Source organism: Triturus cristatus, chromosome 12, assembly GCF_964204655.1.
Source record: "Triturus cristatus chromosome 12, aTriCri1.1, whole genome shotgun sequence".
In the NCBI taxonomy this organism is placed as follows: Eukaryota; Metazoa; Chordata; class Amphibia; order Caudata; family Salamandridae; genus Triturus; species Triturus cristatus.
In genome coordinates, this window is record NC_140595.1 from 132,790,225 (window position 1) to 132,802,062 (window position 11,838).

An 11,838-nucleotide genomic window follows, 5' to 3' on the forward strand; every position below is an offset into this window, starting at 1 on the left:
TTTTGACAATGTTTAATGCTAGTCTCTATTTCATTCAATTTTTTTCAATTCCCCTCCAAAAAGTCCATTTTTTTCTGATAGCCATTGCTCATACAATTAGACATTACATTCCTATCTATCAAATGATGCTCTACTATATAGACTTCTGATAGCAGTGTTACTCCATTAATGGTGTGAATCGTGTAGTGCCGAAACTGTTATGGCACATGTTTGATGTTACACTGTAGCGTCTTGTATCTGACTTTCTTAGAGGTTTTCGCTAAACGCATAAAACTAATATTATCATATTCTTGATAAATTAAATCTAAGGAGAAATGATCGTATCTTTTAATGTTTAAATACTTCGATGATCTATATGTGGTGTGTGCAAAATTCTCAAAATAATACAAATCAGGGAGGCCTAGACCTCCTTCATTTACTGGTCCATAAAGTGTATCTGAAGCTAATCTTTGTGGTTTGTTTGCTAATAAAAAATGGAAAACATGCCTTGCACTTCTTTAAAGAATTTCATTTGGATTGCATTAGGGATGGCTAAAAACAAAAAAATGCATAAAGGTCAAATTAACATACGGATTAGTGCACCCTGACCCGGTATTGAAAGGGGCAAATTATTACATTTTGGAAACAGTCCTATTATCTTATTAATGAAGGGGACATAATTTAAAACATACAGGTCATTTACTTTTTTAGAGAAGTATATCACAATATACCTCTTGGGCCTAGTAATGACCAGTAAGCCCAGTTCTGTTATTAAAGTGTTGGGTGCAGTATTACAGAACAGAATCTCCGTCTTTGATTTATTTATTTTATACCCTCCAATTAGCTGGTATTCCTGGAAGATTCAAATATATATTTTTGAACTTTTATGTAGGGTCTATGAAATAATGCTATATCATCAGCACAAAGCTTTATTTGTGTAATTCCTGGAATCAGGGATGTCAGATTGCTATTTGAGCAAACAGCTATTGCTAACGGCTTTATAAAAAGAGCTAAAAGTAATGGCGACAGAGGACAACCTTGTCTTGTTCCTCTGTTAACTTTGCAAACGCCAATCTTGTTTGAAGTAATAATTACTCGTGCCAAAGCCTTTTTATAAAACTTGGATATTATATTAATACATTCAACAGGGAATCCAATCTCAGTTAGAATATAGAAAAGAATCTCCCAGCAAACCTGATCAAAAGCCTTCCTGGCATCTGGTAACATAATCTGGTAACATAATCTGGGCCAGGATTTTGTTATGACTAAAATAATCAATACCTTTGACTAAACTACTGGTATTAAAAGTTAGGTGTTTAATTGATACAAATCCACACTGATCTAAATGTTTAATTGACCCAACACACTTTTTCATTCAGTTTGGCAATAATTTGGCTATAATTTTATAATTGGTGTTTAAGAGGCTTATAGGCCTGTATGAATTAATGTCCTCCTTATCTTTATTCTTTTTCAAAAAGCTGACTAATACTGCCGTACGGAAAGAGGGTGGTATCTCGCCTCCCATAAAAATATAATTGGCTAACATTACTAATTCAGGATTTATTATTGAATAACATTTCTTATTTAGTTCAGCAGGCAATCCATCTTCTCCATATGTTTTTCCATTAGCCAGAGATTGCACTACAACTTCCATTTCTTTTAATGTAACATCGGTCAACATATTCTCAATTTGACTTGCCTATAGTTTAGGAATGAAGAGTTTAATAGGAAAATCCTTTAGTTTTGAAATATCTACCTCTTGTCTAACTTAATAGATTGCTTCATAGTGTTTGGACTACTCCTGTATCTGTACTTCATTTGTGATGTGAATATTTGTATCTTTATCTACCAAGGCAGTAATCCTATTGTGTGCCTGTCTTTCTCTTATTTGCCAAGCTAAACATTTATAAGAAAACGGACTCTCCTCATTTCATTTCGGAGGCATCCAGCTGCTATATCTTTAGTAGTAATATATCCATGTGTAGTAGCTTTAAAAGCCTCCCAGATTCTTTTTACTCTAGCTGCATCCTATTCAGTTGAAAGAAGCTTTCTATTTTATTCTGGGTTTCCGTACACAAGTCTTCATCCTCGATGTGGATGTTGATGATGTCTTAAGTGCCCCAAGCCCTGATACTTCCAACTTTACCAAAGCATGATCAGAAAATCTGTTTTGAATATATGTGTAGTTGATTAAACTTAAATTGCATGAAGTAAGAAAATGATCTAATCTTGCCACTGTTTTATATTTAGCTTAGAAACATGAATATTCTCTCATATTGTGAAATTGTATCTGCAATATGTCTATCAGATCTTTGCATACATTCCGCTAATACCTTTTTCATAGGTGGTTTATTCTGTTTCTGTGTACCAGAGGATGAATCCAATTCAGGAGCCTGCAAAAAGTAAAAATCACCCCCAATATCACTGTTCCAGGATTATGCCGTAATGGGTGATAAAGCTCCAATAAACAGGTAGGATCGTCTTCAAATGGTGCATATATTCGGCTGTGGTTAACCTGTTATTAATAATCAAACCACTGATCAAGCCCACCTGCCTTCTTTATCAACCTGAAAGTAGGTGATCTGAAAAGAGAATCTATTCACGAAAATTGCTATCCCTCTATGAGCAGCACTTGCTGATGAAAAATACCTAACTATGCCCACTGCCTAAACATACTATATGTAGATTTCTTTTTATTCATATTATGCATCTCCTGGATCAATACAATGTCAGGGATATATCCTCTTACCTATTCTTCAATGGCTTCGCTTTTATTTTATTATTGAAGCCATTGATGTTTAAGGAGAGAATAAGACGTATAATTCAAAGTGCAATGTGCATTATTCTTTTAACTATAGTACGTAACAATTTTTTTAACTGACAGTGCAAAGTAAAGTGTCATGTAAAGTGCATATTAGCATTGATGATAACATTACTTCATTTACCAAAGATAGTTTGCTTGTATGCATGGATGAACTATCCCATTTTTCTCCCCTGCAATCACCCCGTACCCTGCGTAATCCCTTCCGACCATTATCTTTCCCATACCCCTGTGACCCTAGTGAGAGGGTAACCCACACCACCTCTCTACCCCCACTTGGTACCCTGAGTGCCATGACCCAGCACCCAGTATTGTGTGCTTACCACTACCAGAGTGACCCAGGTCCTCCGGTCTCTCACTCCTGGTAGCATTTACACTCATATTTGAGCTGCAAAATCCTTAACGTAAGTATCTCTATAAAATATCAACCCATAATTATTGCCTAACATTTAGCATTCATAGTTAATAGGTTTTTATAGTGAGATATACTTCTACTGTAATAGTTCTTGTGCTTTTGCTACATCTTCCATTAGGTGAAATTTACCATTTATGAGACCTTTTAATTTCGATTATTGAACAATGGTTGCTTGTGCCCCTTTTGCTTTAAAAGAATCAATCATTCGAACAAATTCTCTCCGCCTCTTTGCTGCTAATGCAGTCATATCCGAAAAGATTTTAAATGACAGGACTTCTTGTGTCGTCAAAGTTTTTTTTCAAATCGCCTTAGACATTATTTTTTCTCTTATTCGAAAGTCAACAAAATTCACTAGAATATTATGAGTGTTGTATTAATGGGGCGTTGGAAAGTTACCCTATAGGCTCTTCAAACTGTTAAGTCTCCTGTTGGATTCGTGATTGCTTTTCTCAGCAGGGATTCTACCCAGTCCCGAAATTGTGGGCCTTCAATTGCTTCCGGGACCCCAACTAACCGTAAGTTTGTACACCTGTTGTAATTTTCCACATCCTATAATTTAGCCCCAACGACATCTGTATTTTGCCTAATTTGTGTTATTTCCTGCTCAAAGGACACTACCTTGTCCTCTAGGCTAGTTTCTTGTTCCTCAGCTTCCGTCAGACGCTCTGGTATTTTACCCATTGTCTCTTGGATTTCCAACAACCTTTCATGTAATGATAAAATATCTCCTGTGACTGTGTCATACGCAGCTCTTTTATCTCAGAAAGAATCAACTCGAACATGTCTCTAACCATTTGTCTAGATTCCCGTTCATTTTCTATCTCCTGCAGAGGTTCCTCATTGCCTACTATTGCTGTTGCCACCAGCCGAGATTTGTCTATTGCCACTTTTGTCCCTGCATGCTGTTGAGCTGAAGACAATGCTGCCTGGGATATTGTTTAATGTATTAACTAGCTGGAGGTGGTTGAAGCTGTCACCGCAATATGTGATTTCGAAAAAAAGAGGATATTGTTTGCAACAGATGGGGAATTGAAAAGGGCACAGCAGTAGATTACTTTTGGAGGCCTCCCATTTCGATGTTACTTTACATATCTTCTGTTCTTTCCAGTCTTGCAGGAGGCTAGACATTTGTAGTCTTGCAGTCTCCAAAGTATCTTCCTTCTCCACCCCTTTTTCAATCTCCGCCTGGGCCTCTTGGACATCAGGGGTCTCTAATCTATTTGCCTCCAGAAGCTGTTGCACCTTTAGATCCATCGTCTGTTGTGCGCTTTGTAATGTACGTGAACTACCCAGTGTTTTCTCTAGGATGCTCTTTTGACGCGACCTCTGAACCGGGGTAGATTGATTAACAGGGACAGAATTCGCATTTGGGGGTTTGCGCTTAAATGCGCACATGCTGCAACAGTCACCTTCTCTCCTCTTTTCTTTTTTCGTTATTTAAGCCCCTATTAATCAGTTTCTACTGAATCACGATGTCCTACTACTTTGTTACTTAGAGTTCAGTATACAATTAAGTCTCTTCCTTGTAGAGCATCCCGCAATTAAGCCTCGAGTTAAAGCAGCAGGCACAAGTTTGGATGTTGGAGGATTTCTTCAGGAGAAGGACAGGAGGCTCGCCACGCTTGTGCATCTTTACCTTCACCTCTTGACGCCGTCTCGGCTATTGCCGGCGTTTTCGATCCACTGCTTTCAACATCCTCCTTAACCTCCCGGTCCACATTCCTAACAATGACCCCCCCCCCCCTCCGATGCCACCAAAACACTGGCGGTGGCACCGCCAAGGGATTCGCAAGAGCCCTGCAGGTGCTCCCGAGATTGCATCCTCGGTCCTTTGCTTCCAGGGCGTGACTGAGTAAGTGCACTAACGGGTTTATCTGCCATCATCTCCTCTCAGCCCTGAAGGGATAACATCAATCGGTATTGTACTGATAGACTGAAAGTACAGCAAACATTGGATGCTCAGTCTGCAGTTTTAGGATAGTCACCTGACTTAAAGGTTGACTTGTTATACATTGTGGTCCTACTAGCTAGATCCTTAATCCTGAAAAGGTGGCGGTCTGATGAAATTCCGACTTGTCAAAAACTACAGTGTAAACATAATAGGATTAAGGAGTTGGAGAAAAGATATGCATTAAGATCTGGATCATATAGGAAATTTTAGAAATCATGGGAAACTTTGGGTTAAGAGGTTTTTCTTTATATGAAATCATAAATATGAAGTATATTAAATGGGGTTTTCTTAAATGTATTTGGTTGATTGTGTATAAGAATCATGTGTTTGTATTACTATATAATATTAGGGAAGAATGTAATGATATATTTAAACTTGATCCTGCTTTTTGTGATTTTTTTATGCTTTTATGTAAATTTGTATTTTTAGATTATGGGAATGATTAAGTATTCCAATAAAAAATAAAAAAAAGAACTACAACTTTGCATGAAAGTACATAACATATAGAATGATTATGACATGCATCATATAGTGGCTAACAAGCGAAGTAGACAGTTAGCAGTTTGCTGTTCTCCTGGTCTCTGAGGCAGCAGGGACAGCATACAAAAGAAAGTAAATCTGGCAATATGAGCTAGGTCTGCCTTCTTGATTTCCTATCCCTTTTCCCACCTTCTAATCCCTCAGCTCAAAGAGGAAGCTGCTGGGGTCTCTAGTTGGAACTAGGGATAAACAATTCCAATACTACCATCAAGGAGCCTGCAAACTGAAGCATCAGGGAAGAAATTAAAGACAGGCCATAAGAGAGCTCATGTAGCTCAAGAAGAAGGTAAGTTAGGATCAGTGTTCCTTCAACAAAGTGTGTATGTTGCCTTCAATCAAGAAATATGAGGTGGAAAGTAGAGCCCCAGCACCATGTGGAGCGAAACAGCCATTAGAACGCGGGCTAAGCCATGCATGCCATTTCCCTGCAAGGGCAACCAAGCTTGCCTTAACCAAGCATATGCGTAGTTGAGGTATGCGTGTGGTCTAGATGCTGGAATGGGTGGGCCCAGGAACAGGAAGGATCGGGAGAGGACACAATGAGGTAAGTGGGGCTGGGGCCGGGTTATGGAGTTTTAAGGCTGATTCGGATGTTTTCAGGGCTCCAGGTGTCGGGGAAGTTTGTAGGGCTCAGGGGGTTGGGTAATTATTAGAGCTCAGGGGGGCGGGATAGTTTTTAGGTCTTGTGGTGTTGGAGTAGTTTTTATGGGGTCATGAAGGGTTGGGTTAGTTCTTAGGGCTTGGGTGGGTAGTTTTTGCAGCTTGTGGGGGTCATGGTAGTTTTTAGGGCTCAGGGGCTCAAGTGTAAAAGTTACCACAAATGTCCCTTTACCAGTCATGCCTTTACCACAAAATTGCATGGTAAAGGCATACGTGGTAAAGAATGAGTTGTTCAGATGCATTTGTGGTTAGGGCAGCATTGTGGAGGCACACATGGTTTAGCCATGCGTGCCTCTATCATACTACCCAATGTGGATCTCCTGTACTGGTCATGGTTGCTAAAAGTAAGGAGCTGGAATTAAACGTCAAACATGTGGAGGCTTTTTCATCAAACAAAACTCAACAATGGGAGTCAGCACTGGGCAGCTGGGACGTACAGATAGAAGCTGAAGCTGCACTGCTGCTCTGAGCCTTTAATGGTAAATCAACACCTTGGGACATGGCACTGGACATTCAAGGCTAAACCTGCACAAGACGATCTCTGCATAGGGAGAAATGATAGGCCATTTCATGCACCTGCACATGTACCGTGAGGCAGCATTGGGTATTTGAAGACATACTGTGCAGGGGGAACTGCACTGAGCATCTGAGGCTAATCTTCCACCAGAAACTTTGAGGCTAAGACTGAACTGGATAGAAATGGCTAGATTAGAACATTCAAAAACACAATTGAGCATGGACATGAGGGACAATGTGTGTGTGCTTGTGGCGCAGAACTCGGCCTACATGGGTACACCTCAATATACATAACCCTACACAAGTATATGGCTATGCATTGGCAACTGATTTTTGTGTCCGAGCATGTGTTGCTGGTGCCAGGGCACCTGAAAGCTGCAAAAATATTTACATCTCACCCCGGCCATTCCGGGCTATATTAGACTTTTTTTTGCTGTAATTGGGCATTCAGTGGCACATCCTCCTCTGGAATAGTTACGTGGAATTGAAGGCTAAAACTCTACGATGAATCTGCGACTTTGCTTTTGTAGTTATGACTTAGCACATGAGTTATGCCTGTTAGTGAGGGGATATCGATGGGCAATTGTAACAGCCATATTATCGGCTTATTGTTTCTAAATATTGATGAGAAGTTATGAAACAGTTACATAAAGATAGAGATCTGAGAAGAAACTGAGGACCATTAAACGACACATCAAGTTGATTTTCAATCTTGCAACTTTGGAAATTACGGTAAGTTTAATTATATGGAATGCACTGAAGTGAAGTATAAGGAACATTTAACTGGAAAATGATACAGGAGGACACATTTAATAAATTCAACCATGGAGCCTTGAGGAAGCGGGAATCCTTACACATGTTGAATGTATGCCGGCTGCAATCTTTGTGAAAAAAGAAGACATGAGAAGTTCAATATGACTGTTTTCATATAGTTGATGCCAGTTTAAAAGTGGTGTTGAAATGGTACTGATGTTATCCAATCTAAAAAAAGATATATGTGAGATAAAAACTATATTTGTTGGCCACATAAAAAATAATTCCCATCTAATCATGAGGCTACATTTAAATATTGTTAAGCTTAATAAATAGATTAAAGATTAGTATGATTTAATGTTTTGTCCATTGTGTATCTCAATTGTTTATAGAACTTTTATAGTTCCAGTAATGAGATGGTACCCATTACAAAGATTACTCTACCGTAGTGTACATTTATTTTACGTTGACGCCGGCTGAATTACCAACCAGTGGTGTTATACTGTAGCACGGCCACTAGAAAAAGTTCTTCGTTTTTTTCCTTTCATTCTCAACTGATAACTGAAGCTTACGGATGGCTATCAGACATTGTGTCTGACAATGGTCTCCCTGGACAATATCTGTGCTCACAGCTAATTATGGCCTTTACTGATTTGGTTTTGATTGTAGCATCAATGAACCCATTAGGAATGTCCTGAGCTCTTTCTCTAAATGAAATAAATGTTTCTAAAAGCAGAAAAATACTTCAGTATCCGAGAGCAGCTGTGAAAAAGAAAAAACCTAAGCCAACAAAGCCTTCCTTGTGAATGTACAACTTCCATGATTGAGCCACTTTCTAATGGTCGACAATTGGCGATGTTACACACATTACAAGGTATTGCCAATGTAAGCTAATTTATAGAACATCCTCTATGATCTTCCTTACCTGCATCCCATTTTAAGGGTGTATGATGGGGTGGGGTTCACCAGAGACCTGGTGGTGGAAATCTTTGGGTAGTCATGATTTATTGGTAAAAGTACTTCTGTTTAACCAGAAAACCTCATAACAGTATTGAAATCCAAAGTATAGCAATATGCATGCTGCATACATTATCTGTTTTAGGAAATCAACATCTTCACTGGTATGACTCTTACATCAATAATGGACAAGAGTCACTGAAGTTGAATAGTAAATTTTACCCCTCCGCAATCCAACAATTTCCATACTGTTGATTTGACTGGAGTGGGAATAGAAAATGTTACCCCTCCTGAGTACAACATTTTGCCTACATTTGTCTAAACTGTAGTGAGAATTGTATATGCATTTTATAGTCTAGTTTATATTGTTTAAATGTATATTATTATGTTTTTGTTTATTGAAAATTATAATATTAATAATGTTTTTAACATGTAATGCATTTTTATTGAATTGCTATTTTGTATTTGGTTAAATTTTTTATTTGTAATGAAAATATTTTTTTTATATATTTTATGTTATATATATATATATATATATATATATATATATATATATATATATATATATATATATAATTAAATATAAAACTATTATTAAACTAATAATTTGTATGTATAGTATAATCATTTTTGTAAAGGTAATAAGATTATATATATAAAAAATGATTATACTATACATAAAAATTATTAGTTTAATAATATTTTTTAATTAGCAATCTGTAAATAAATATATATATTAATATATGGGTGTTTTACTTTTTGAAAATAATTGTAATTGTTTTTTTTAACTATTACATATATATATATATATATTTACATTAGTGTCATTATTAATATATGTAATGTTTAATATTTATAATTATATATATGTAAAGAAACAATATGTTATACAATGATATAAGAGAATGATTTTTTTTCTCGAAATGTTTGTAATTTAGTATAGCATAACTATATTTTTGATATTGATATTTATATAACAATATTTTTGCATGGGGCTATTTTGGGGTTTAATATTTTGTCAGTGAACCGGGCCAAAAAAATTCAACATTAAAACTATAGGCAATGCATACTAATGTTCTGAGGAATGTGCACGTATACACAACTGTTATTTCTGCCCCGATAACCAGCTCACCTTCAACATTACAAATTGAATACTAAGGGGCTCATCACGATGTTGGAGTTGCCACCGACAGACAACATTTTGGACTCAGGTCTGACTGACCTGAGGTCGGCGGATCCGAAGGCCTGATTATGATGCGACTGACCACTGTTCGGTCGAATTCCCACTGTTCTCTATGGGAGCTTGTGTTACGGCCATAAAACGGACATAATACAGGCTCCTATAGAGAAATGGGTGCATGTGTAAAACCATGCACAATGGTACCAACCATACAGTGCAGGGTTTCACAGGGAGAGGGTACCCTAGGTACCCCTTTCACCACGGACCTTAGACCACGGGGGCAAAGGGGCCCTGCTAGGTACCCCCAAAGTTACTTTCCGACAGCCTTTCCATGTCGGAAAGGCCGGCACAGAAAGGTTGTCAGAAACCAACATCGTGATACAGATGGTACAAACGCCATCCATAGGGGATTATGGTGCGGTTCCGATCGACAGGAACACTCCGAGCGCTGGACGGAACTGAGTCAGAATGACCGTCTGGTTTACATTCCGACCGCAAACTCTCAATCAGTCTTCGGGCCACAAACCGACCGAGTCTTCTGGAAAGTCTGACCACGGTTGGGAAGCTTCTGACTAGAGGTCAGAGGTTTTCCAACCAACATCATTATTGGCCCCTAAATAACAGCAAACATGCAACAAGCAGTGATAATAATGAACTCATAAAATCAAAAACATAAAAACCTGAATCAGAGTCAATACATTTTGGAAATGTATAGTTCATTGGGAAGTATTTTGTTTGTAATGGGTAGGTAACATGGAAGCAAGCATGGATTCCCACAGAAGGGGTATGGTGCCAAATGCTTTGAGACAATATCCTATTAGGCTGTGAATTCCTACAACTGTAGTCACTTTATAGATTATAGAATAGACTGCTACAGCAGAAGCATTCGCCTACCTTTCAGAGTCCAGAAGCTCTTCATGACGGCTTACTATTGACAGCCACTGCAACACCCGCACTTGGCGGTCACACTGCTGGTTGTTCGCAAAGTGCAGAGATAGATTGCTCCGAGTCAAAGGATTAACTAGGTGCCAGACAAGAGGAAAAAATGTTATGTGTGCCCATAGTGACCATACATATTCTCAAGACAACCCTTCATGTTAATACTACTTGTGTATCTCACAACTAAAGCAGTGACAAATGATCTAGCTACAACAGCTGGTCATCATCTATATTTATATCAATGCATGATGGAGAAATATGTGAACTGCTTTGGGCTACAGTTCTCAGCCATTATAAACTACGTTTGTGTTTTATGCATTTATTCAACTATGGTCTCAATCTTCAAAATAAAAGGTGCTCTTTGAGGCAGTCCAAGGAGACTTAGTGGCGTATTTACAAGCCCCTATTGCAACCACGTCTCTTTTAGTGATGTTTTAATGGTGATGGGAGGTTTGTTTTATTTACAAGGCAGCGTTAAGCAACTTAACGTGGCTTAATGCTGCCTTGCAATTAAGGCACTCTTTCACGCTGCACTTAGCGTGAAAGGGGTGGGCAATGGGTGTTGTGGTGGGCGTTCCACCACAACACCCATTGATTTTGACGCTGCCCCCTATTTAGAAGAGCAGCATAAATAGGAGGCAGTGCCAAAATTAAGATCAGGAAAAATCTGGTCTTCAACAGGTGAAATTAGGAAAAATGCTTTATTTCTCCTTGTTTTTGCTGTTTCCATGTGTGCTGCATTGTGCAGCACACATGGAAACTGCAAAATGCCAATGTTTGTTTACCAGCAGGAATATCCCCCTTCCTGCACAATAACAATAATTTTTAAAAAATGCCGTTTTGCAACTTCTATGTGTTCTTCATTAAGCAGCACACATAGAAGTTACAAAACGGCATTTAAAGATTGTTTATGTGCAGGAAGGGGGACCTTCCTGCACATAAACAATCTTCCCCTCAACAAGGGCACCCTTGCACTATGGTGAAAGGGTGCATGCATGGCACTAGGCAGCTTAATTTAATACCAGCGCAGGGGGAAACGCAGGGCTGTACCGTATTCTTATAAATACAGTGCAGCGCTGTGTTTCTAAAATGACAAAGTGTGTTGTTAGCCTTCTTGGCTTAACAAC

General features: G+C 38.4%; 1 protein-coding gene across 1 annotated transcript in view; it reads right to left on the minus strand.

Moving 5' to 3' along the window:
• The window catches only part of LOC146772886 (rho guanine nucleotide exchange factor 11-like), a 247,522-nt gene extending 238,627 nt beyond the window's left edge, over positions 1-8,895 (minus strand). The window contains 2 exon segments of the mRNA XM_085637041.1: positions 8,561-8,622; positions 8,878-8,895. Of these exon segments, the coding sequence (XP_085493167.1) occupies positions 8,561-8,622; positions 8,878-8,895 (80 nt within the window).
• Positions 8,896-11,838: the final 2,943 nt, after the last annotated feature.